This window comes from Hemitrygon akajei, chromosome 8 (genome assembly GCF_048418815.1).
Source record: "Hemitrygon akajei chromosome 8, sHemAka1.3, whole genome shotgun sequence".
NCBI lineage: Eukaryota > Metazoa > Chordata > Chondrichthyes > Myliobatiformes > Dasyatidae > Hemitrygon > Hemitrygon akajei.
This window is the reverse complement of record NC_133131.1, coordinates 4,424,703-4,449,870: the sequence shown is the minus strand read 5'-3', so window position 1 is coordinate 4,449,870 and position 25,168 is coordinate 4,424,703. Positions and strand designations below refer to the sequence as shown.

The 25,168-nt window shown below is 53.2% G+C and overlaps 2 protein-coding genes across 2 annotated transcripts in view; one reads left to right on the top strand and one right to left on the bottom strand.

The window, feature by feature from the left end:
- The window catches only part of rskrb (ribosomal protein S6 kinase related b), a 46,077-nt gene extending 41,988 nt beyond the window's left edge, over nt 1-4,089 (bottom strand). The window contains exon 1 of the mRNA XM_073053099.1: nt 4,063-4,089. The gene's annotated coding sequence lies outside the window, so the exon portion shown is untranslated. The remainder of the gene's footprint in view (nt 1-4,062) is intronic.
- LOC140731572 (vitronectin-like) lies at nt 941-24,271 on the top strand. Its single transcript, XM_073053095.1, has 8 exons — nt 941-1,097; nt 3,743-3,859; nt 12,513-12,899; nt 17,937-18,076; nt 18,710-18,866; nt 18,957-19,112; nt 20,290-20,652; nt 24,030-24,271. Exons 1-8 carry the CDS (start codon nt 965-967, stop codon nt 24,137-24,139), a joined length of 1,563 nt encoding a protein of 520 aa, XP_072909196.1. The 5' UTR covers nt 941-964; the 3' UTR covers nt 24,140-24,271.
- Nucleotides 24,272-25,168: the final 897 nt, after the last annotated feature.

The window sequence follows — 25,168 nt, the reverse complement described above, 5'->3', positions numbered from 1 at the left end:
TCTGAGGGGTGAGGACGGAGGGATTGTCACTACTGGAGGAGGCGGTACTGAGGAATCTGAGGGGTGAGGACGGAGGGATTGTCACTACTGGAGGGGGTGGTACTGAGAAATCTGAGGGGTGAGGACGGAGGGATTGTCACTACTGGAGGAGGCGGTACTGAGGGATCTGAGGGGTGAGGACGGAGGGATTGTCACACCGTTGGAGGAGGCGGTACTGAGGAATCTGAGGGGTCGGGACGGAGGGATTGTCACTACTGGAGGAGGCGGTATTGAGGGATCTGAGGGGTGAGGACGGAGGGATTGTCACTACTGGAATGGCAGTACTGAGAAATTTGAGGGGTGTGGACGGAGGGATTGTCACTACTGGAGGGGCAGTACTGAGAAATCTGAGGGGTGAGGACGGAGGGATTGTCACTACTGGAGGAGGCGGTATTGAGGGATCTGAGGGGTGAGGATGGAGGGATTGTCACTACTGGAGGAGGCGGGTACTGAGGAATCTGAGGGGTGAGGACGGAGGGATTGTCACTACTGGAGGAGGTGGTATTGAGGGATCTGCCCGCTGTATTTTTTTCATTGCCACGTTGAACACGTTTCCAGTCTCCCAGGATCTCTGGGATTTTCTGTGTGCCAGAGCACCAGGAAATCTGTAAGCTGAAATATTTTTATCTTTTAAACCATGGCCCCAAAATGTCCCCGGTCATGGCCAGGCTGAAAGTCACTGAGTCATTGGTTCACCGTCAACGGGAAACAACGGGAACCCAAACACGAAACAACAATTTCTCTGGCATGTCTGACACTTTCACGCTGAATTTCACGGGGGGAAATTCACAGCAAGCGGGGCAGCTATCCGTAACGTGAAGAAATCTTCATTCCCGGAAGAATATCAAATGGTTTTGCCGATTTACAAAAATAAAAAATCGATGGGCTTCTATCTTTCGCTAAACATTACTAGAAGTTTAAACAAATGTCCCAACAACTCAAACACGAGGTGGTTACATCCCGAGATCCCATTCCAGACTCGATCAGATCTTTGGCCATGGAGCTCCGGACTGTCCTCGTCGCCCTTTCGTTGCTCAGCTCCGCCGCTGCCGATGAAGGTAACACCAACGCTCGGCCCGTTCCGCTGCTGGGGTTCTGCTGGCAATCGCGTGTCCCAATGGGTTCTCTTCCAGTCAGGGCAGGGATCAATCGATGAGAGAGCCAGCTTAGCCAGATAAAACACACAACATAGGACACACAATCCAGTACAGTACAGGCCCTTCGGCCCACAATGCTATGGCGATCCTTTAACCTACTCCAAGATAAACCTGATCTTCCCCTCCCACATAACCCTTCATTTTCTTCCATCCACCTGTCATCCTAAGAGTCTCCTAAATGCCCGCAACGTATCTGCCTCTACTACCACCCGTCAGCGATTTCCACACATCCACCACTCCCTGTGTAAAAACCTACCTCTGACATCCCCCCCCCCACTATAAATTCCTCCAATCGTCTAAAGAAGACCGGGAACCGGTAGAACACAAGAATAATGTGACCAAGGACTGGCGGAAGATCTCAGAGAGAACAATGAGGTATCTTCTAGGAGATGCGCCGGGAACAAGAAGGAATGGCGGGGTGAGGTGTCAGCGTTTCCCAGGCGCATTGGTAGTGATGTACACCACGATAAGAGGCATAGATAGAGTGGAGAGACAGGGGCTTTTTCCAGTGCAGAAATGGCTAACATGAGGCGCCATAGTTCAAGATCAATCTAACCCTTCCCTCCCCCATAGCCCTCCATTATTCGATCGTCCATGTCTCCTAAATGTCCACAATGTATCTGCCTCTACCACCACCCCTCGCACCTTCCACCCGCCCAGCACTCTCCCTGTGTGAAAAAAAAACCTCTGACATTGTCCCCCCTCCTCCCGCATACTTGTCTAGCCGTATCCCTCCCTGGGAAAAGGCAATGGATGTCCACACTATCGAAACCTCTCCCCTCCAAGTACAGTCTTGACGGGCTGAAGGGCCTACTTTTGTGACTTACTCTATTCCTATGCAGGGAACATTGGTCCTGACCCAGTAGCAGTGAAGGAGCCAGCATGACCTCAGACAGAAATGGGTTCTGCCCTTGTCCATACAGGAGGCCAGATACCTCCCCTCCCTCCTCTCCTCCTCCTTCCCTCTCTCCTCTCCCCTCCTCCCCTCTCCTGCCTTCCCTCTCTCCACTCCCCTCCTTCCCCTATTCTCCTCTCTCCTCCCCTCCCTATTCTCGCCTCACTGTCCTCCCCTTCCTCCCTCCCACAACTACACTGAGGAAGTTCCAAAGGTCAGGGGCCACAGGGCAGAGTGGAAAGAGGGAGCGCGACCCTGTCGAGTGCGCGCACCCATCTGAGGCTCAGCGCCACCGCTCCCCGCAGTGGCAAAAGGTTTGTCAACCCTGAGAACCAGGGAGACTTCATCCTGCACTGGCTCTGTGGGCCCTGAGACCAACGCGGGGGCCACAGGGAGTGGAGGATGGTGTGGGTGGGGGTGTCGGGAGTGAGGAGTGCTCCCTTTCTGTTGCTGATTCAGGGGCACCAGGATCCCCAGAGCAGTCTACCCCATGTCCATGCCCCGACTCCACTCCCAGTAGCTGTGGAGGTGGGGTTCCCAGATACTCGGGAATGTGGAAATCTAAACTGTGGGTCTGTGAGCACCTCACAATGTCGCTCTCGTCCTTCTCCCTGTCTGTGTCTGTAGGTCTCCCATTTCTCCCCCCCTCTCTCTCTTCTCCATCCCTCTCCTTCAAACCGTCTCTCATTCCCATCTCTCTCTCGCACTCTTTCTCTTTAGATGTCTCTCCATCTCTCTCTATTTCTCCCTCTCTGAGTCTCCCTGTCTGTCTCTCTCGTTCTCCTTAGATGCCCCTCCATCACTTTCCATCTCTCTATTTCTTTCTCCCTCTCATTCTCTCTTTCTATCTTTCACTCTTCATCTCTCTTTCTCCTTAGATATACCTCCATATCTTTCCAACCTCTCGATCTGTCCCTGTCTCAATCTCTCTCGCCATCTCTCTCTTTCTCTACACCTCCCTTCATCTCTTTATTTCTCGTTATCTCTTTCACTGTCTTGTTGGAAGTAGGAGCACTGCACATTGGCAGGGAAAACACTTTCGGAGGGGCAGTACTGAAGGAGGGTCACACTCCGGAGGGGAGGTACTGAGGGAGGGTCACACTGTGTGAGGGGTGATACCGAGGGAGGGTCACACTGTGGAGGGGTGGTACTGAGGGAGGGTCACACTATGAGAGGGGTGGTATTGAGGGAGGGTCACAGTCTGGGAGGGGTGGTGCTGAGGGAGGGTCACACTGAGGAAGGGTTACATTGAGGGAGGGTCACACTACGGAGGGGTGGTACTGAGGGAGGGTCACACTGAGGAGGGGTGGTACTGAGGGAGGTACTGAGAGAGGGTCACACTGTGTGAGGGGTGATACCGAGGGAGGGTCACAGTCTGGGAGGGGTGGTGCTGAGGGCAGGTCACACTGTGTGAGGGGTGATACCGAGGGAGGGTCACACTGTGGAGGGGTGGTATTGAGGGAGGGTCACAGTCTGGGAGGGGTGGTACTGAGGGAGGGTCACACTATGAGAGGGGTGGTATTGAGGGAGGGTCACAGTCTGGGAGGGGTGGTGCTGAGGGAGGGTCACACTGAGGAAGGGTTACATTGAGGGAGGAGTGACACTGAGGAAATGCTTCACTGAATTGGAACTTGTGCTGTCTGTTTAACAGAATCCTGTGTCGGTCGCTGTGATCTGGGGATGCAGTTGGGAAAGAAGTGTCAGTGTGACGCTCTCTGCAGTTTCTACTCAAGTTGCTGCTGGGATTACATCTCCGTCTGTGGAAAAAGTAAAGACTGCTCACAAAGCGCACGCACGCGCAAACACACACACACACACTCACACACACAGTCACACACACACACACACACACACATGCACACACACATGCACACACACAGTCACACACACACACACACACGCACGCACACACACACACGCACACACACACACGCAGAGTGATTTTGATTCTTGAAGGTTTATGTCGTTTACCTGAGTTCTTGTCAGTTTTGCTGATTAATTTCTGTAAGCGATCTTGTGCTTTGTTTGAATTGCCGAAGTCTCAGCGATTCCTGCCCTTGAGACCCTGTGCATGGGTACAGGTGTAGAGAAGGCAGTCATGTCACGGCTGGGAGGTGTGTGGGTCTGCTGGTGGAAGGTCGCCAGATCCTTCAGGTTAGAGAGTCAAGCTCGGGCACAGCAGCGCGGCGGGTACTGCTGCTGTCTCACAGCGCCAGAGACCCGGGTTCGATCCCCACTTCCGACGCTGCCAGTGTGGTTTGTACATCATCCCTGTGACTGCGCAGGTTTGGAATTGGAATTCGTTTATTACAGTCCCTGTACCAAGGTACAGTGAAGTTTGTCTTGCATAGTCTTCATACAGATTAAATCATTACACCGTGCGTTGAGCAAGAACAGTAACAATGCAGCATGAAGTGTAAACACTTCTGCAAGACTGTCGTGCAAGTGAACGAAAAAGTGCAAAATCACAACGAGGTGCTGTAGATTTGTGACCAAGGGTTCAACTTACCGTCCGAGAGGCCAGTTCAAGCGTCCGATAACAGCACGGTAGAATATGTGCTTGACCCTGGTGGGGTGTAATTTCAGTCCGATGGGAGAGGGGAGAAGAGACAAAGTCCGGGGAGGGGGATTATGCTGACTGAGCCAGTGAGCTGTGCAGGTGAGATTCCTGATGTCCTGAGCTGCGTCCACGACCCCCTGCGGTTTCCTGCGGTCACGGGCAGAGCAATTGCCACAACAAGCCATGGCGCATTTAGATCGATGGTGCATCGGTAAAGGATTCCCCCGGGTCCTCCTGTTCGTTCCTACCCCCCAAAGAGGTGCGGGTCTGCGGGTTAAATGGCCCATGTGAATTGTCGTCCCCCCCACCCCCACCCCCACCCACGGTGTGTGGATAAAAGGTAGAATCCGGCAGTGGATGTGGTTGATGGGAATGTCGCTTTCCTGATAGAAGCATAGAGTCATTGGGCCATAGAAAGCTACAACAGGCCCTTTGGCCCATCTAGTCCATGCCAAACCATTTGAACTGAATACTTGCATCATCCTGCACTGGACCATCGCCTTCCACACTCCTATCACCCACCTACCTATCCAAACCAGGAAAGCATTGAAATCGAGCTCGCACACACCGCTGGCGCCGGCAGTTCTTTCCACACGCTCACGGCCCTTTGAGTGAAGAAGTTCCCCCTCATAGTTCCCTTAAACATTTCACCTTTCAACCTTAACCCATGACCTTTTGCAGTCCCCTCCCAACCTCCCTGGAAAAAGTTTGCTTGCATTTCCCCTATCTATACCCCTCATAATTTTTCATATCTCTTTCAAATTTCCTCAGAGTTTTCTACGTCCAAGGAACGGGAGTTCTAACCTATTCAATCTTTCCCAGTAACTCGCGTCCTCCGGACCTGGCAACATCTTTGTAAATTGTTTCTGTATTCTTTCAAACTTAGAAACATCTTTCCCGTAGACAGGCGACCAAAACAGCACACAACGCTCCAAATGAGGCCTGGTCAAAGTCTCATACAACTTCATCATAACCTCTCAGCTCCTGTACTCAATACATTGATTCATGAAGGCAACCTGCCAGAAGCTTTCTTTTTGACCCGTGTGGCGCCACTCTCAATGAACTATGGGCCTGTATTGCCAGATCCCTTTGTTCCACCACACTCCTCAGTGCTTCTACTGTTCACCGTGTGAGACCCGCCCTGGTTGGTCCTTCTGAAGCGGAAAACCTCAGAATCAGAATCAGGTTTATTATTGCCTGCGTGTGACGTGAAACTTGTTGCACTTGTCTGTGTTAAATTCCATCTGCCATTTTCAGCTCATTTTCCAGCTGGTCCAGATCCCTCTGCGAGCCGTGATCGCCTTCCTCGCTGTCCACTACACCCCCAACCTTGGTGTCATCTGCGAACTTGCTGATCCAGTTAACCACATTGTCAAGCAGATCATCGGTATAGATGACAACAACAATGGACCCAGTACTGATCCCTGCGTCACTCCACCAGTCACAGGCCTCCAGTCAGACAGGCAACCCTCTGCTTCCACTCTCTCCCACAAAGCCAATGTCTAACGCAAGTTACTGCCACATCTCGAATGCTGAGCACCGGAACCTCCCTGACAGACCTCCAATGCAGGGCCTTGTCAAATGCCTTGCGACAGTTCATGTAGGCACCATCCACCGCCTTCTTTCATCCTGCTTTCCTGGTAACATCCTCGAAAAACTCCCTAAGATTGTCAGACATGAACTACCAAGAACGATGATGTAATCAGTCCATGCCTATCCAAATGCTCCTAAACCCAGTGCTTTAGAATAGCTTTCAATGACTTTCGCACTTCTGACGTTGGACTCTCCGGCCTATAATCTCCTGGTTTATTTTTAGGGTCTTTCTGAAACAGCGGAATAATATTGGCTACTTTCCAATCCTCTGGTACCTGTCCTGTCGCTCAGGATGATTTAAATATCTCTGCCTGGGCCCCTGTGATTTCTGCACTTGCCTCTCTCAGGATCCAGGGGAGCAGATTGTCAGGCCCTGGAGATTTATCCACCCTAAATTGCCTCAAGATAGCAAACAGCTCCTCCTCTGTAATCGGTATAGGGTCCATGAAGTTGATGCTGCTTTGCTTCACATAAGTACACTCTGTGTCCCACTCCCGAGTACATACAAATGCAAGAAATCCATTCAAGATCTCCCCCATCTGTGTGGGCTCCACGCATGGTTACCATTCTGGTCTTCCAGACGGCCAACTTTGTCCCTCGTAATCCTTTTGCTCTTAACACAGCTGCAGAACCCCAAACTCCAGAAATCTGCTGATGCTGGACATCCAAGCGACACACACGAAATGCTGGAGGAGCTCAGCAGGCCAGGCAGCATCTATGGTAAAGAGTACAGTCGACATTTCAGACCGAGACCCTCCACCAGGACTGAGAGAGAAGATGCGAAGTCAGAGTAAAAAGGTGGAGGGAGGGGGAAGAAGGAGACACGGTGACAGGTGAAAGCGGGAGGGGTGGGGGACAGGTGAAATAAAGAGCTGGGAAGTTGATTGGAGAAAGAAATAAAGGGCTGGGGAAGGGGGAATCTGATGGGCGAGGACAGAAACCCATGGAAGAAAGGGAAGGAGAAGGAACACCAGAGGGTAGTGATGGGCAGGTGGGAAATAAGGTGAGAGAGGGAAACGGGAATGGGGCATTGTGAAGCAGGAGGGGGCAATTACTGTAAGTTCGGGAAATTGATGTTCATGTCGTCAGGTTGGCGGCCACCCAGTCGGAATATGAGGTGTTGCTCCTCCAATCTCATCGTGCCGGTAGATGAGGCCCTGGACTAACATGTCGGAATGGGAATGGGAAGTAGAATTGAAACGGGTGGCTACCGGGAGATCCTGCTTTTTCTGGCGGACGGAGTGTAGGTGCTTGGCGAAGCGGCATCCGAATCTACGTTGGCTCTCACCGATATGCAGGAGGCCACACCGGGACACCAGAGTCCCTTCGAATTCCGCTTCACCTCGTGCCTCCTTTTAGCCCTCCTAGTTTCCGACCTGAGTGCTCTCTTACATTTCTTGTGCTTCATGAGCACCACATTTGCTTCTACCCGCCTGGACCTGCTATGCATCTCTTCATTTGACTAACCGCAGTCTCAATATCTCCCAAAAACCAGAATTCCCTATACCTGTATCACTTTTGCCAATCACCTTTCCAGCTCTTAGCTTCACCCCCACCCCCTCCGGTCTTCTCCTATCATTTCGCATTTCCCCCTCCCCCCACTACTTTCAAATCTCTTACTATCTTTCCTTTCGGTTAGTCCTGACGAAGGGTCTCGGCCCGAAACGTAGACAGTGCTTCTTCCTATAGATGCTGCCTGGCCTGCTGTGTTCCACCAGCATTTTGTGTGTGTTGTTGTTTGAATTCCCTATACCTGTTATTTTACAGGCACGTACAAGCTTTTACTCTCAAAACTTCACGTTTACCAAGTATACCTTGGGTATACTTTTAATGATTTGGAGAAAGGGACTAAGTGCAACGTATCGAAGTTTGCTGATGACACAAAGATGGGAGGGAGTGTAATGAGTGCGGAGGACATTGAAACCCTGCAGGGGGACATAGATAGGCTGAGCGATTGGGCAGACATTTGGCAGATGAAATATAATACTGACAAGTGTGAGGTCTTGCACTTTGGCAGGAAAAATAATAGAGCAAGTTATTATCTAAATGGAGAGAAACTGGAAAGTGCTTCTGTGCAAAGGGATCTGGGGGTCCTGGTGCAGGAAACACAAAAAGTTAGTATGCAAGTGCAGCAGGTGGTCAAGAAGGCCAATGGAATGCTGGCTTTTATTGCTAGGGGGATGGAGTATAAGAACAGGGAGGTCTTACTGCAGTTGTACCGGGTATTGGTGAGACCACACCTGGAGTACTGCGTGCAGTTCTGGTGTCCATATTTAAGAAAGGACATACTGGCTCTCGAGGCAGTGCAGAGAAGGTTCACTAGGTTAATTCCGGGGATGAGTGGGTTGATGTATGATGAGAGGTTGAGTAGATTGGGACTCTACTCATTGGAGTTCCGAAGAATGAGAGGCGATCTTATTGAAACATATAAGATTGTGAAGGGGCTTGATCGGGTGGATGCGGGGAGAATGTTCCCAATGATGGGTGAAACTAGGACAAGGGGGCATAATCTTAAAATAAGGGGATGCCATTCCAGGACTGAGATGCGGAGAAATTTCTTCACTCAGAGGGTAGTGGGGCTGTGGAATTTGCTGCCCCAGAGAGCTGTGGAAGCTACTACACTCAATAAATTCAAAACGGAGATAGACATTTTCCTGGATAAAAATGGCATTAGGGGATACGGTGAGTGAGCAGGTAAGTGGACATGAGGCTAGGTTTAGATCAGCCATGTGATCTCCTAAACCAGTTTTCGATAGCCTGGATGGGTCGGAGAGGAATTTTCCAGATTTTTTCCCCGGGTTTTTTTCCCCCGGGTGATCACATGGGTTTGGGCGGGATGAATAATAAAATGGGCGGCATGGTGCCCTGTTGGTTGGCACTGTTGCCTTGTGGGATTCGGTGAAAACTAGAGTTAAGATTGGATCAGCCATGATCTTGTTGAATGGCGGAGCAGTCTTGAGGGGCCGATTGGCCTACTCCTGCTCCTATCTCTTAAGTTCTTATGTTATGTTCTTATGTATGAAACCAGTCTGTCTCAATCTAACCTTGCAGATCATTCTGATAACATTAAGACTGGCCTTTCCCCAAGCAGAATCTCACACCACGGACCAGAAATTTACTTTGAAACTAATGGCATTCTGATCATTAGATGCAACGTGTTCCCATTCACAAACATAAACCCTTTGTGTGGGGGTAAAAACCATTCTTCATTTAGGGAGCACGCCAGGTGACGGGCTCAGGGAGGGAAGTGTCTCGGGGCGAGGGGAATCTCCCTGTAAGGGCAGCCCTGTCTGTCAGCCGCCTTAGCCTTGGTGGATCTGACAGCAGCCGTCCCCAGACCTCCAGTTACAGGTGACCTACTCTCTAAAACTGCAGGTCTCTCCCCTCCAACTAGCTACAGATGTTGAAAACTGCCTCACCCTCCATCCCTCCCCTCTCTGAACGCACTGACTGACGTCACATCTGGTCAGTCTCCCACCTAAGCTGAGAGATACCTGCTCTGAGAATACGTGTGGAACGGTGTGGAGGGAGTTTTACTCCCTGTCTGAACCCAGGTGTGTGATAGGATGGTGTGGAGGGAGCCTCACTATGTGCCCAACTCAGGGAGCTTTACTCTGTGTCTGACCCCGGGAGTGTGTGATGGGACGGTGCGGAGGAAGTTTTACTCTGTGTCTGACCCCGGGAGTGTGTGATGGAACGGTGCGGAGGGAGTTTCACTCTGTGTCTGACCCCGGGAGTGTGTGATGGGACGGTGTGGAGGGAGTTTCACTCTGTGTCTGACCCCGGGAGTGTGTGATGGGACGGTGTGGAGGGAGTTTCACTCTGTGTCTGACCCCGGGAGTGTGTGATGGGACGGTGTGGAGGGAGTTTCACACTGTGTCTGACCCTGGGAGTGTGTGATGGGACGGTGTGGAGGGAGTTTCACTCTGTGTCTGACCCCGGGAGTGTGTGATGGGACGGTGTGGAGGGAGTTTCACACTGTCTGACCCCGGGAGTGTGTGATGGGACGGTGTGGAGGGAGTTTCACTGTGTGTCTGACCCCGGGAGTGTGTGATGTGACGGTGTGGAGGGAGATTCACTCTGTGTCTGACCCCAGGAGTGTGTGATGGGACGGTGTGGAGGGAGCTTCACTCTGTGTCTGACACCGGGAGTGTGTGATGGGACGGTGTGGAGGGAGCTTCACTCTGTGTCTGACCCCGGGAGTGTGTGATGGGACGGTGTAGAGGGAGATTCACTCTGTGTCTGACCCCGGGAGTGTGTGATGGGACGGTGTGGAGGGAGCTTCACTCTGTGTCTGACCCCGGGAGTGTGTGATGGGACGGTGTAGAGGGAGATTCACTCTGTGTCTGACCCCGGGAGTGTGTGATGGGACGGTGTGGAGGGAGCTTCACTCTGTGTCTGACCCCGGGAGTGTGTGATGGGACGGTGTGCAGCGAGTTTCACTCTGTGTCTGACCCCGGGAGTGTGTGATGGGACAGTGTGGAGGGAGCTTCACTCTGTTTCTGACCCCGGGAGTGTGTGATGGGACGGTGTGGAGGGAGCTTCACTCTGTGTCTGACCCCGGGAGTGTGTGATGGGACGGTGTGGAGGGAGTTTCACTCTGTGTCTGACCCGAGGAGTGTGTGATGGGACGGTGTGCAGCGAGTTTCACTCTGTGTCTGACCCCGGGAGTGTGTGATGGGACGGTGTGGAGGGAGTTTCACTCTGTGTCTGACCCCGGGAGTGTGTGATGGGACGGTGTGGAGGGAGTTTCACTCTGTGTCTGACCCCGGGAGTGTGTGATGGGACGGTGTGGAGGGAGCTTCACTCTGTGTCTGACCCCAGGAGTGTGTGATGGGACGGTGTGGAGGGAGTTTCACTCTGTGTCTGACCCCGGGAGTGTGTGATGGGACGGTGTGGAGGGAGTTTCACTCTGTGTCTGACCCCGGGAGTGTGTGATGGGACGGTGTGGAGGGAGTTTCACTCTGTGTCTGACCCCGGGAGTGTGTGATGGGATGGTGTGCAGCGAGTTTCACTCTGTGTCTGACTCCGGGAGTGTGTGATGGGACGGTGTGGAGGGAGCTTCACTCTGTCTGACCCCGGGAGTGTGTGATGGGACGGTGTGGAGGGAGTTTCACTCTGTATCTGACCACGGGAGTGTGTGATGGGATGGTGTGGAGGGAGTTTCACTCTGTGTCTGACCCCGGGAGTGTGTGATGGGACGGTGTGTAGCGAGTTTCACTCTGTGTCTGACCCCGGGAGTGAGTGATGGGACGGTGTGGAGGGAGTTTCACTCTGTGTCTGTCTCCGGGAGTGTGTGATGGGACGGTGTGGAGGGAGCTTCACTCTGTGTCTGACACCGGGAGTGTCTGATGGGACGGTGTGGAGGGAGATTCATTCTGTGTCTGACCCCAGGAGTGTGTGATGGGACGGTGTGCAGCGAGTTTCACTCTGTGTCTGACCCCGGGAGTGTGTGATGGGACGGTGTGGAGGGAGATTCAATCTGTGTCTGACCCCGGGAGTGTGTGATGGGATGGTGTGCAGCGAGTTTCACTCTGTGTCTGACCCCGGGAGTGTGTGATGGGACGGTGTGGAGGGAGTTTCACTCTGTGTCTGACCCCGGGAATGTGTGATGGGACGGTGTGGAGGGAGATTCACTCTGTGTCTGACCCCGGGAGTGTGTGATGGGACAGTGTGGAAGGAGTTTCACTCTGTGTCTGACCCCAGGACTGTGTGATGGGACGGTGTGGAGGGAGATTCACTCTGTGTCTGACCCCGGGAGTGTGTGATGGGACGGTGTGGAGGGAGTTTCACTCTGTATGTGACCCAGGAGTGTGTGATGGGATGGTGTGGAGGGAGCTTCACTCTGTGTCTGACCCCGGGAGTGTGTGATGGGACGGTGTGGAGGGAGCTTCACTCTGTGTCTGACCCCGGGAGTTTGTGATGGGACGGTGTGGGGGAAGTTTCACTCTGTGTCTGACCCCGGGAGTTTGTGATGGGACGGTGTGGAGGGAGTTTCACTCTGTGTCTGACCCCGGGAGTGTGTGATGGGACGATGTGGAGGGAGCTTCACTCTGTGTCTGACCCCGGGAGTGTGTGATGGGACGGTGTGGAGGGAGCTTCACTCTGTGTCTGACCCCGGGAGTTTGTGATGGGACGGTGTAGGGGAAGTTTCACTCTTTGTCTGACCCCGGGAGTGTGTGATGGGACGGTGTGGAGGGAGTTTCACTCTGTGTCTGTTTTGAGAAAGTAACTGGTCATTAACTAACAATGTTTTCTCTGTGGTCAGCTCGCGGGGATGAGTTTCCCTTCCTGGACGATGAAGTAGATGGAGGCTTCATGAATGGGTCGGATTATTATTCCGAACCGTACTGGCCGAATTGGGATTATGAACAGAATGATCCGGATTTTTATCCCGAACCAAATGGGACGGACAACTATCCTGAACCAGAACCGGAGCCTAGTGTGGAACCGGATCCGAGCGTAGAACCGGAGCCGATCCCGCAACCGGAACCCAGTGTGGAACCGGAGCCCAGTGTGGAACCGGAACCCAGTGTGGAACCGGAGCCGAGCCTAGAACCGGAGCCGAGTCCGGAACCAGCGGATGCGTGCACCAGTAATAAGCCATTCGATGCGATCACCGAGCTGAAGAACGGATCCACCTTCGCCTTTGTGGGTAAGTAGGACAAAGCTGTTCGGCCCCTCGAGTCTGTCCCTCCGCTGGGACTGATGTGGGTGCTCGCCGCAACCGCTCTCCCGGCGCATTCACCTCTATTGTGGACAGGGGAGCGTGCAGTAGGGCATTTCCAACTTTCACCCTCGTTGCCGACAACACTGGGCCCTCTGGATGCAGGGAGATCCCAAGGAATCACACCAGCCCCCTGTCCGTTTTTGTCCATGTTCCTACTTCGTTCCCTGGTTCCCGTGGGAAGGCGTTGGTGACACTGAACCCCACGCACACAGCAGAGCCCTGGGTAGCGGATCAAATCTGCAGCGACAAGGGGAGGGACGGCCTTGCTCCCAGCCCACTGTTCAGTTCCAATGTTGGGGATTGAATTGGAATTGAAGTCGGTACCAACTGCATGCAGAGTTTCCTCTCGGGAGAGGAGGCACGGTGGAGGCAACTCCCCTGAAGGTTGAATGCGATTGGGGTGATCCCTGAACCTCCCTCTGGTGTTGGGGGTGGGGGAGGGAGGAGGGGGGAGCTTACTAAGAGTGAAGGACGAGATTTTGAGATTTCACCTGTGACCCTGTAAGAAGGGTATTTCACCCTGTGTCTGATACTGGGAGTGTGTGATGGGACAGTGTGGAGGGAGATTCACTCTGTGTCTGACCCCGGGAGTGTGTGATGGGACAGTGTGGAGGGAGATTCACTCTGTGTCTGACCCCGGGAGTGTGTGATGGGACGGTGTGGAGGGAGATTCACTCTGTGTCTGACCCCGGGAGTGTGTGATGGGACAGTGTGGAAGGAGATTCACTCTGTGTCTGACCCCGGGAGTGTGTGATGGGACAGTGTGGAAGGAGATTCACTCTGTGTCTGACCCCAGGAGTGTGTGATGGGACGGTGTGCAGCGAGTTTCACTCTGTGTCTGACCCCGGGAGTGTGTGATGGGACGGTGTGGAGGGAGATTCAATCTGTGTCTGACCCCGGGAGTGTGTGATGGGATGGTGTGCAGCGAGTTTCACTCTGTGTCTGACCCCGGGAGTGTGTGATGGGACGGTGTGGAGGGAGTTTCACTCTGTGTCTGACCCCGGGAGTGTGTGATGGGACGGTGTGGAGGGAGATTCACTCTGTGTCTGACCCCGGGAGTGTGTGATGGGACAGTGTGGAAGGAGTTTCACTCTGTGTCTGACCCCAGGACTGTGTGATGGGACGGTGTGGAGGGAGATTCACTCTGTGTCTGACCCCGGGAGTGTGTGATGGGACGGTGTGGAGGGAGTTTCACTCTGTATGTGACCCAGGAGTGTGTGATGGGATGGTGTGGAGGGAGATTCACTCTGTGTCTGAACCCGGGAGTGTGTGATTGGATGGTGTGGAGGGAGTTTCACTCTGTGTCTGACCCCGGGAGTGTGTGATGGGACGGTGTGGAGGGAGATCCACTCTGTGTCTGACCCCGGGAGTGTGTGATGGGATGGTGTGGAGGGAGATTCACTCTGTGTCTGACCCCAGGAGTGTGTGATGGGACAGTGTGGAAGGAGTTTCACTCTGTGTCTGACCCCAGGAGTGTGTGATGGGACGGTGTGGAGGGAGATTCACTCTGTATGTGACCCAGGAGTGTGTGATGGGATGGTGTGGAGGGAGATTCACTCTGTGTCTGACCCAGGGAGTGTGTGATGGGATGGTGTGGAGGGAGTTTCACTCTGTGTCTGACCCCGGGAGTGTGTGATGGGACGGTGTGGAGGGAGATCCACTCTGTGTCTAATCCCGGGAGTGTGTGATGGGACGGTGTGGAGGGAGATTCACTCTGTGTCTGACCCCGGGAGTGTGTGATGGGATGGTGTGGAGGGAGATTCACTCTGTGTCTGACCCCGGGAGTGTGTGATGGGACGGTGTGGAGGGAGATTCACTCTGTGTCTGACCCCGGGAGTGTGTGATGGGACGGTGTGGAGGGAGTTTCACTCTGTGTCTGACCCAGGGAGTGTGTGATGGGATGGTGTGGAGGGAGTTTCACTGTGTGTCTGACCCCGGGAGTGTGTGATGGGACGGTGTGGAGGGAGTTTCACTCTGTGTCTGACCCCAGGAGTGTGTGATGGGACGGTGTGGAAGGAGTTTCACTCTGTGTCTGACCCCAGGAGTGTGTGATGGGACATTGTGGTGGGTGCTTCACTTCATAGAACATAGAACATAGAACATAGAATAGTACAGCACATTACAGGACCTTTGGCCCACAATGTTGTGCCGACCCTCAAACCTTGCCTCCCATATAACCGCCCCACTTTAAATTCCTCCATATACCTGTCTAGTCGCCTCTTAAACTTCACTAGTGTATCTGCCTCCACCACTGAAGCCATGCTGACTGTCCCTGATCAGACCATGATTCTCTAAATGCCCATAGATCCTATCTCTAAGAATCTTTTCCAACACCTCGTCTCCCTTAATTACAACATGCTCCAAAACATCAACCTCACTCATATTGTCCTCACCGTCATCAAGTTCGTCCTCATTGGTGAATAACAAAGAGAAGTATTCATTGAGGACCTCGCTCACTTCCACAGCCTCCAAGCACATTTTCCCACCTTTATCTCTAATCGGTCCTACCTTCACTCCTGTCATCTTTTTGTTCTTCACATAATTGAAGAATGCCTTGGGGTTTTCCTTTACCCTACTCGCCAAGGCCTTCTCATGCCCCCTTCTTGCTCTTCTCAGCCCCTTCCTAAGCTCCTTTCTTGCTACCCTATATTCCTCAATAGACCCATCTGATCCTTGCTTCCTAAACCTCATGTATGCTGCCTTCTTCCACCTGACTAGATTTTCCACTTCACTTGTCACCCATGGTTCCTTCACCCTACCATTCTTTATCTTCCTCACCGGGACAAATTTATCCCTAACATCCTGCAAGAGATCCCTAAACATCAACCACATGTCCATAGTACATTTCCCTGCAAAAACATCATCCCAATTCACACCCGCAAGTTCTAGCCTTATAGCCTCATAATTTGCCCTTCTCCAATTAAAAATTTTCCTGTCCTCTCTGATTCAATCCTTTTCTATGATAATGCTAAAGGGCAATGAGCAGTGATCACTGTCCCCCAGATGCTCACCCACTGACAGATCTGTGACCTGACCCGGTTCGTTACCTAATACTAGATCTAGCATAGCATTCCCCCTAGTCGGCCTGTCAACATATTGTGACAGGAATCCATCCTGATCCCAGGAGTGTGTGATGGGACGGTGAGGAGGGAGTTTCACTCTGTGTCTGACCCCGGGAGTGTGTGATGGGACAGTGTGGAGGGAGTTTCACTCTGTGTCTGACCCCGGGAGTGTGTGATGGGACGGTGAGGAGGGAGTTTCACTCTGTGTCTGACCCCAGGAGTGTGTGATGGGACGGTGTGGAGGGAGTTTCACTCCGTGTCTGACCCCGGGAGTGTGTGATGGGACGGTGTGGAGGGAGTTTCACCCTGTGTCTGACCCCGGGAGTGTGTGATGGGACGGTGTGGGGGGAGTTTCACTCTGTGTCTGACCCCGGGAGTGTGTGATGGGACGGTGTGGAGGGAGTTTCACTCTGTGTCTGACCCCGGGAGTGTGTGATGGGACGATGTGGAGGGAGCTTCACTCTGTGTCTGACCCCGGGAGTGTGTGATGGGACAGTGTGGAGGGAGTTTCATTCTGTGTCTGACCCCGGGAGTGTGTGATGGGACGATGTGGAGGGAGCTTCACTCTGTGTCTGACCCCGGGAGTGTGTGATGGGACAGTGTGGAGGGAGTTTCATTCTGTGTCTGACCCCGGGAGTGTGTGATGGGACGATGTGGAGGGAGCTTCACTCTGTGTCTGACCCCGGGAGTGTGTGATGGGATAGTGTGGAGGGTGTTTCACTCTGTGTCTGACCCCCGGAGTGTGTGATGGGACAGTGTGGAAGGAGTTTCACTCTGTGTCTGACCCCGGGAGTGTGTGATGGGACGGTGTGGAGGGAGTTTCACTTTGTGTCGGACCCTGGGAGTGAGTGATGGGATGGTGTGGAGGGAGTTTCATTCTGTGGCTGACCCCGGGAGTGTGTGATGTGACAGTGTGGAGGGAGTTTCACTCTGTGTCTGACCCCGGGATTGTGTGATGGGACAGTGTGGACGGAGTTTCATTCTGTGTCTGATTGAGGGAGTGTGTGAGGGGATGGTGTGGAGGGAGTTTCACTCTTTGTCTGACCCCGGGAGAGTGTGATGGGACGGTGTGGAGGGAGTTTCACTCTGTATCTGACCCCAGGAGTGTGTGATGGGATGGTGTGGAGGGAGTTTCACTCTGTGTCTGACCCCGGTAGTGTGTGAGGGGAAGGTGTGGAGGGTGTTTCACTCAGTGTCTGACCCCGGGAGTGTGTGATGGGACGGTGTGGAGGGAGTTTCACTCTGTGTCTGACCCCGGGAGTGTGTGATGGGACGGTGTGGAGGGAGTTTCACTCTGTGTCTGACCCCGGGAGTGTGTGATGGGACGGTGTGGAGGGAGTTTCACTCTGTGTCTGACCCCGGGAGTGTGTGATGTGACCGTGTGGAGGGAGATTAACTCTGTGTCTGACCCCGGGAGTGTGTGACGGGATGGTGTGGAGGGTGTTTCACTCTGTGTCTGACCCCGGGAGTGTGTGATGGGACAGTGTGGAGGGAGTTTCACTCTGTGTCTGACCCCGGGAGTGTGTGATGGGACGGTGTGGAGGGAGTTTCACTCTGTATCTGACCACGGGAGTGTGTGATGGGATGGTGTGGAGGGAGTTTCACTCTGTATCTGAACGTGGGAGTGTGTGAGGGGATGGTGTGGAGGGAGTTTCACTCTGTGTCTGACCCCGGGAGTGTGTGATGGGACGGTGTGGAGGGAGTTTCACTCTGTATCTGACCACGGGAGTGTGTGATGGGATGGTGTGGAGGGAGTTTCACTCTGTATCTGAACGTGGGAGTGTGTGAGGGGATGGTGTGGAGGGAGTTTCACTCTGTGTCTGACCCCGGGAGTGTGTGATGGGACGGTGTGGAGGGAGCGCCACCTAGTGTCTGACCCATTACTTTCTTCTTTCCTCAGGGAAGTACGGCTATGAGTTGAGTGTTCACGGTGTAGCTGATGGATATCCTAAGCTGATTCACGATGTGTGGGGAGTGCAGGGCCCCATCGATGCTGCCTTCACACGAATAAACTGCGAGGGAAAGACGTATCTGTTCAAGGTCCGAGGGGCTTCTGACTGGGGCCAGGCGTGGTCGTTTCTCTGGGTTTGAATCTATGTTGCGGCGTTAATTTACATTGATTGAGATCCATAGTGCGGGGTGTCGAGGCAGCAGATCGATGGGAAGATAAGAAATGTGGGTCACTCATCCACCATTCCAGACCGAGGATCACCATAATACTATAAGTCTGAGATGAAGTCATTCGGCCCATTTAGTCAGCCCACTATTCCATCGTGACTGATTTACTATCCCTCCCGACCACATTCTCCATCCATCTTGCCCTGACCTTCGACGCCGTTTCTAATGAACAACCTACCAACCTCTGATTTAAATGTACTCAACGGCGACGAGCTCCACATACTCACCACACTCTGGCCAAATAAAGTTCTCCTCATCTCTGATTTAAATGGCGTCTTTTCAGTCCTTGTCTGTGCTTTCTGGAAACGTCCTCTCCACAGCTGATGTCAAGAGTGTGTGATGAGACAGTGTAGAGGTAGCTTTACTCTGTGTCTGACCCCGGGAGTGTCAGTGTAGAGCGACTTTGCCCAGATGAGTGGATGGGTTTTGTCTGACGCTGTGTTTAACCCTTTGCCCGCGACAATGCACTTGTAGAGTCTGTCTCTCCTTCTCCAGGGTAAGTTTTACTGGCGTTTCCACAATGGCGACATGGAGGCCGGATTCCCGAAGCTGATCAAGAAAGAATTTCCCGGAATTCCGGACGATGTTGACGCCGCATTGGCACTGCCAGCATCTGGCATCCGCGGGAAAGAGCAAGTCTACTTCTTCAAGGGTAAGGCAAGATTTCCTGTCATCTGAGTGCTGTTCAGCTACTGGCCAGACACCACCGATCTCGGTTCCTGACCGACCCTCTCGTCTGCAGGCCGTGACTATTGGAAGTACGTCTTTAGAAGCCAGCCCAGCCAAGAGGAGTGCGCAAGGGTATCCATCTCTGTCTCCTTTCGGAGATACATCCAATTCATGCTTCTCGACTGGGAGGAAGATTTCTTCACCGAGCTGTTTGGGTCACCTGGGAGAGGTAACGGCTTGTTCCCCGGATCGTGGGCTTCTCCACCCCACTCTAGTGTGGTGCCCGGTTTTCCAGTGTTGGTGCGGCCAACTTTGGAATACTGTGTGCGGTATACCGACCTGCTGGAAAGATATCAATAAGATTGGAAGAGTGCAGAGAACAAGGACTTTGCTGGGACGTTTGAGGAGCTGATTAATAGGGAAAAGTTGAATAGATTGGTATTAACACACACAAAATGCTGGAGGAACATAGCGGGTCAGGTAGCATCTATGGAGGATATAAACAGTCGAGGTTTTGGGCCAAGTCCCTTCATCGGGACTTTCCTCCCTGGAACCATGGAGAATGAGGGGAAGAGTTGACAAAGAAATACAAAATTATCAGCGGTATCGATTAGTTAAATGCAAGCGGCTTCTTTTTCCCCCACTGAGGTTGCGCGGAACTGGAACTTGAGGTCAGAGGTCAGGGGTGAAAGGTGAACTATTGAAGGGACACCTGAGAGGGAACTTCTCCCAGAGGGTGGTGAGAGTGTCGAACGGGCTGCCGGAAGAACTGGGCTCGAGTTGAATATTTATTATTTAAGGGAATACCGGGGTGGGAGGGCTTTTCAGGGCAATGGTGGGTGGGTCAATGGGACTAGGCAGATTACTCGCTCGGTCGGCACGGACTAGATGGGCTGAAGGGTGTGTGTTTCTACTGTGTCCTCGATGACTCGTATGACTCTCTCTGCATCTTTTATTCTTCCCCGTTTTACCTTCAGTTTTGTCCGTCTCACTTTTCCATTTCACGGTTCTCTGCACTTTATTTCACCATTGGCCTTGGCCGACCATGAGGTATAGGAGGAGAATCAGGCCACTCGGCCCGTTCTGCCTGCTATACCGTTCGGTCATGGCTAATTGATTATCCCGTTCAGCTCCTTTTGCCTGCCTTTTCCCCGTACCCTGACTATCCAACACGCTATGAACCTCTGCTTTGATTATAGGCAATAACAAGCCTGCACAGATGTCTGTCTCCATGAATTTCACATCTGGCCGAGCGCCCGGGGTGCGGTTACACATCTGGCCGACTGTGGGGATGCTATTACACTTCTGGCTGAGTGTCCAGCTGCGGACACACAGCTGGCCGCGACCCCATTCTCTCCTGGAGCCCGGGCAGCCGAGTTGACACCACATTCTGCTCTCCCTTACAGTTGGCACCTTCGGGCCATTCCGCACCGGTGATGTCTGGCGTGGGCTTCCTGCCCGGATAGATTCGGCGGTGACTGGGAAACTCTTCGAGGTCAGCAAGCTGATTGCGCGGCACCGCGGGAGGAAGCGGCACCCGCACAGCGGGAAGAAGGGTCGCTGGCGCAGCGGGAAGAAGGGTCGCTGGCGCAGCGGGAGGAAGCGGCACCCGCACAGCGGGGAGAAGGGGCACCGGCGCAGCGGGGAGAAGGGGCACCAGCGCAGCGGGAAACGATGGCAGAAAAGCTCCCAGGAAGAGCGCTGGTCCAGCGACGAAGATGACAGCTACATATTTGTGCCCTGCCAGAGTGTCTTCTTCTTCTCCGGAGGTAATGGCTCCTCGTTCCAAACCCTCCTCCTCCCCGCGGTCCCTGCATGCCCTCCCTTCCTCCAACACCCGACCCTGGGGTTGCCATAGACTGATCCCTCCCCACCCCGAAGCGCAGGCGAAAATGTGGAAAAACACACCGCCGATGCGGGAACCAGTAGCTTGGTTGATGTTTGAAATGAAAAAGGTCAGAACAACGCCGTGGGCCGAAGGGCCTGCACTGTGCTGCTCTGAGCAACAGTCAGAAACTGCTGGAGGAAAGAGCAGGGCGGGAAGCAAGCCGTTCATCGGGGAGGACTAAAGGCGGACGTAGAGGTTGGGGGAGGAGTAGGAGCAGGCAGGTGATAGGAGGAGTGGGAGGTGGGAATGAAGTAAGGAGCTGGGATGTGATAGGTGGAAAAGGTAAAGGGCTGACGAAGATGGAATCTGATAGGCGAGGAGAGTGGACCATAGGAGAAAGGGAAAGGCGGCAAACGGCGGAGGAGAGTGAATGAGTACGGAGTACAGAAATGATTGGAAGTTTGAGAAATCGGTGCCGATGGCATCGGGTTGGAGGCTACTCGGACCTTATATAAGAGGTTGCTCCTCCAACCCGAGAGTGGCAGTCGAGGAGACCACTGACCGACATGAGTGTCGGTACCACGTGGTACTGAACTGCTCGACGATCACGTGAACATCGCTGCTCTGACTGCGGGAGCTGGGTGTCACTGGATTGAAGTTCACGGGGCCTTATCCAAGTAGAGGTTATGGGATGGGCGATCCCAAAGTCTCGCCCTGGGTCTATTCCTTCCAAGAAAAACAGAGGGTACTGGTCGGGCAGCCTCTCTGGAGGGAGAACCTTCACCAATGTTCCAGCTTGACCAGGATCTTGGAGCGGAAATGTCCACAGTTTCTCTCCTCAGACACCAACCAGGCCTGACATTGAAACATCGACGTGAAATGCTCCCCCACAACAGCTCTGGGACAGTCTCGCCCTACCCAAACCTCTCCATCCGGAAGAATCTTCCCTCTCTTCCACCTCACCATCATCTCCGCCCAGCCTTGGGACAAATTCCTCACCACCCTTCCTCCTCACCCCGATCCTTGAGACAGTCTTCTCCCTTTCCCCCTTCTCCCCTGCCATCCCCGTCCGGTTCTGGGACATAGTCAACATGGAATACACAACAGAGAACAAGGATGCACTGGGGTGGCCCGCAGGTGTTCCGGCACCAACATAGCGAGCCCACATCCTACTAACCCTAACCCGCCCGCCTTGGGAATGTGGGGGTAGCTGGAGTGGCCGGAGAAATCTCCTCAGTCCCGGGGAGAATGAACAATCTTTGTACAGGCAGCGGCAAGAATCGAACCGGATCTCTGTCACTGTGAGGCGTTACGCTAACCACTACGCTACCGTGCCGTCCCATCTGCAGGGTTTTACTGACGGTAAACCCGGGGTTTCCTGACGGCCACTCGCCCACTCCCGTTACCCTGCCGGCCCCCATCCCTACCCCACGGGTTGCTGCGGATATTCAGATTACCGGCGCAGCTAATCCGAGGCCCCCGCCCCATTCAGTTCCCCCGGAGGGTTTGGATTTTCAGGGAGACGCTGATACGGAAGGTGGGGCCAGGGCTGGCGACCTCCCAGAGGGCGACGAAGGGCAGGAGGAATGGGTGACACGGTTGTCCGGGGTTGGAGACCGAGAGGGCGGTCGGGACACAATCCCATCCTTAAGACCGAGCAGAGTTCAAATTCCGTTTATTGTCACTCAACCGTACACACGTATACCACCAAATGAGACAGTGTTCCTCCGGGCCAGGGTGAACAACACGGAACATGTAACTCACACACAACCGTGCACATGTATACCACCAAATGAGACAATGTTCCTCCGGGCCAGGGTGAACAACACGGAACATGTAACTCACACACAACCGTGCACATGTATACCACCAAATGAGACAGTGTTCCTCCGGGCCAGGGTGAACAACACGGAACATGTAACTCACACACAACCGTGCACATGTATACCACCAAATGAGACAATGTTCCTCCGGGCCAGGGTGAACAACACGGAACATGTAACTCACACACAACCGTGCACATGTATACCACCAAATGAGACAATGTTCCTCCGGGCCAGGGTGAACAACACGGAACATGTAACTCACACACAACCGTGCACATGTATACCACCAAATGAGACAATGTTCCTCCGGGCCAGGGTGAACAACACGGAACATGTAACTCACACACAACCGTGCACATGTATACCACCAAATGAGACAGTGTTCCTCCGGGCCAGGGTGAACAACACGGAACATGTAACTCACACACAACCGTGCACATGTATACCACCAAATGAGACAATGTTCCTCCGGGCCAGGGTGAACAACACGGAACATGTAACTCACACACAACCGTGCACATGTATACCACCAAATGAGACAATGTTCCTCCGGGCCAGGGTGAACAACACGGAACATGTAACTCACACACAACCGTGCACATGTATACCACCAAATGAGACAATGTTCCTCCGGGCCAGGGTGAACAACACGGAACATGTAACTCACACACAACCGTGCACATGTATACCACCAAATGAGACAATGTTCCTCCGGGCCAGGGTGAACAACACAGAACATGTAACTCACACACAACCGTGCACATGTATAGCACCAAATGAGACAATGTTCCTCCGGGCCAGGGTGAACAACACAGAACATGTAACTCCCACTCAACCGTGCACACGTATACTGCCGAACGAAACAATGTTTCTGTGGGCCAAGGTGCACAACACGGAACATAGAACGCACACTCAACCGTACACATGTATACCGCCAAATGAGACAATGTTCCTCCGGGCCAGGGTGAACAACACGGAACATGTAACTCACACACAAAAATACATAAAGTAATATTACCACAAAGAAATAAAGAATAAAGCATATTCCAGAAGACTAAACATTTATCACAAGATGTATTTACCACACAAGTTGAAATGTAAAGAGATAACGCCAGCTGGGCTTCATACGTGATGAGACCCGGGTGGTGTCAGGGAGCGCAGTACTCTAATCGCCTGGGGGAAGAAGCTCTTTTCCATCCTAACACACCTTGTCCTCATGCTGCGGTACTTCCTGCCTGATGGTAGGGGGTCAAAGAGATTGTTTAACTGTGGTGTGGGGTGGGTTTCATTGACAATGTTAAGAGCCCTGCGAACGCGGCGATCCTGATACATATCCCCAGTGGGTGGAAGGGAGACCCCGGTGATCCGCTCAGCCGCTCCCGCAATCGTTCGTGGGGTCTGGTGGTCGGATGTGTTGTATTTCCGTACGAGACGGTCAGGACGCTGTCAATGATGCTCCTGTACTAAGCGGGGTGTTCCACTGCGATTTCAGGTGACTATTACCGGGTTGACCTGGAGACCAAGAGGGTGGCGTTTTCTCGGCCCCCGTACCCACGGTCCATCGCCAAGTACTGGTTCAAGTGCAAGGACGTTTTCGAGTAAGGACGGCCGTGGACAGCAGCGGCACAGGCTAAGCCGCAGATTGCGGGAATGCAGCGGGGCAAAGGGTACCCCGCTGAGGGGTGAGGGGCTTGGAGGTTACTGACGAGAAAATAAAATGTGAAATATTCTGTCTCCGTGATGGTCGTTATATCCATCTAACCTATCTCGGGGTTCAGTGACCGCTGGAATGGGTAACACATAAAACCGCAGAAACTAGGAGACAATCGGTGGGTGGAGTTAGGGGTCAGAGGTGGTGACTGAGTCACTGAGGTTTCCCAGCCGTTTACATCTTTAACCACGGCGATGGGGATTCACTCTGCTGGGACCTGTGGATCAGGGCTCGCTGGATTGGGAGACAATATACCAGAGGGTCATAGAACACAGAACAGTACAGCACAGTACAGGCCCTTCGGCCCACGATGTTGTGCTGACCTAAGATCAAACTAACCCTTCCCTGCCCCCAAAAGGTTTCGTTGAACGGCCACGTCCCTGTCTAAGACTCTCTTTGAAGAGTCCCCAAGGGCGCCACGTAGCGGCGAGCGTGACTATTACAGCTCGGCAATTTTGCAGTTCCAGGTTCAATTCCCTCCACTACCTGTGAGGAGTTTGTAGATTTTCCCGTAACCGCGTGGGTTTCCCCCGGGTGCTCCGGCTTCCTCCCACATTCCAAAGGCGTATTGGTGAGTAGGTTAATGGCCCGTTGTAAGTTGTCCTGTGATTAGACTAGTGTTAATTGGATTGGATAGGTTGCTGGGCCGCGCCACTCGTTGGACCGGAAGGGCTTGTTCTGCGTTGTATCTGCAAATAAACAAATACGATTAATTTAAACGTCCCATGGTCAAGGGCACTCAGATCATATTTCTTCCTCGGTCTGATATCCGGCCCGAACAACAACTGAACCCCTTGATGATGACCCCTTCAGTTAGTCCTGACGAAGGGTTTCGGCCCGAAACGTCGACAGTGCTTCTCCTTATAGATGCTGCCCGGCCTGCTGTGTTCCACCAGCATTTTGTGTATGTTGTCTGGAAA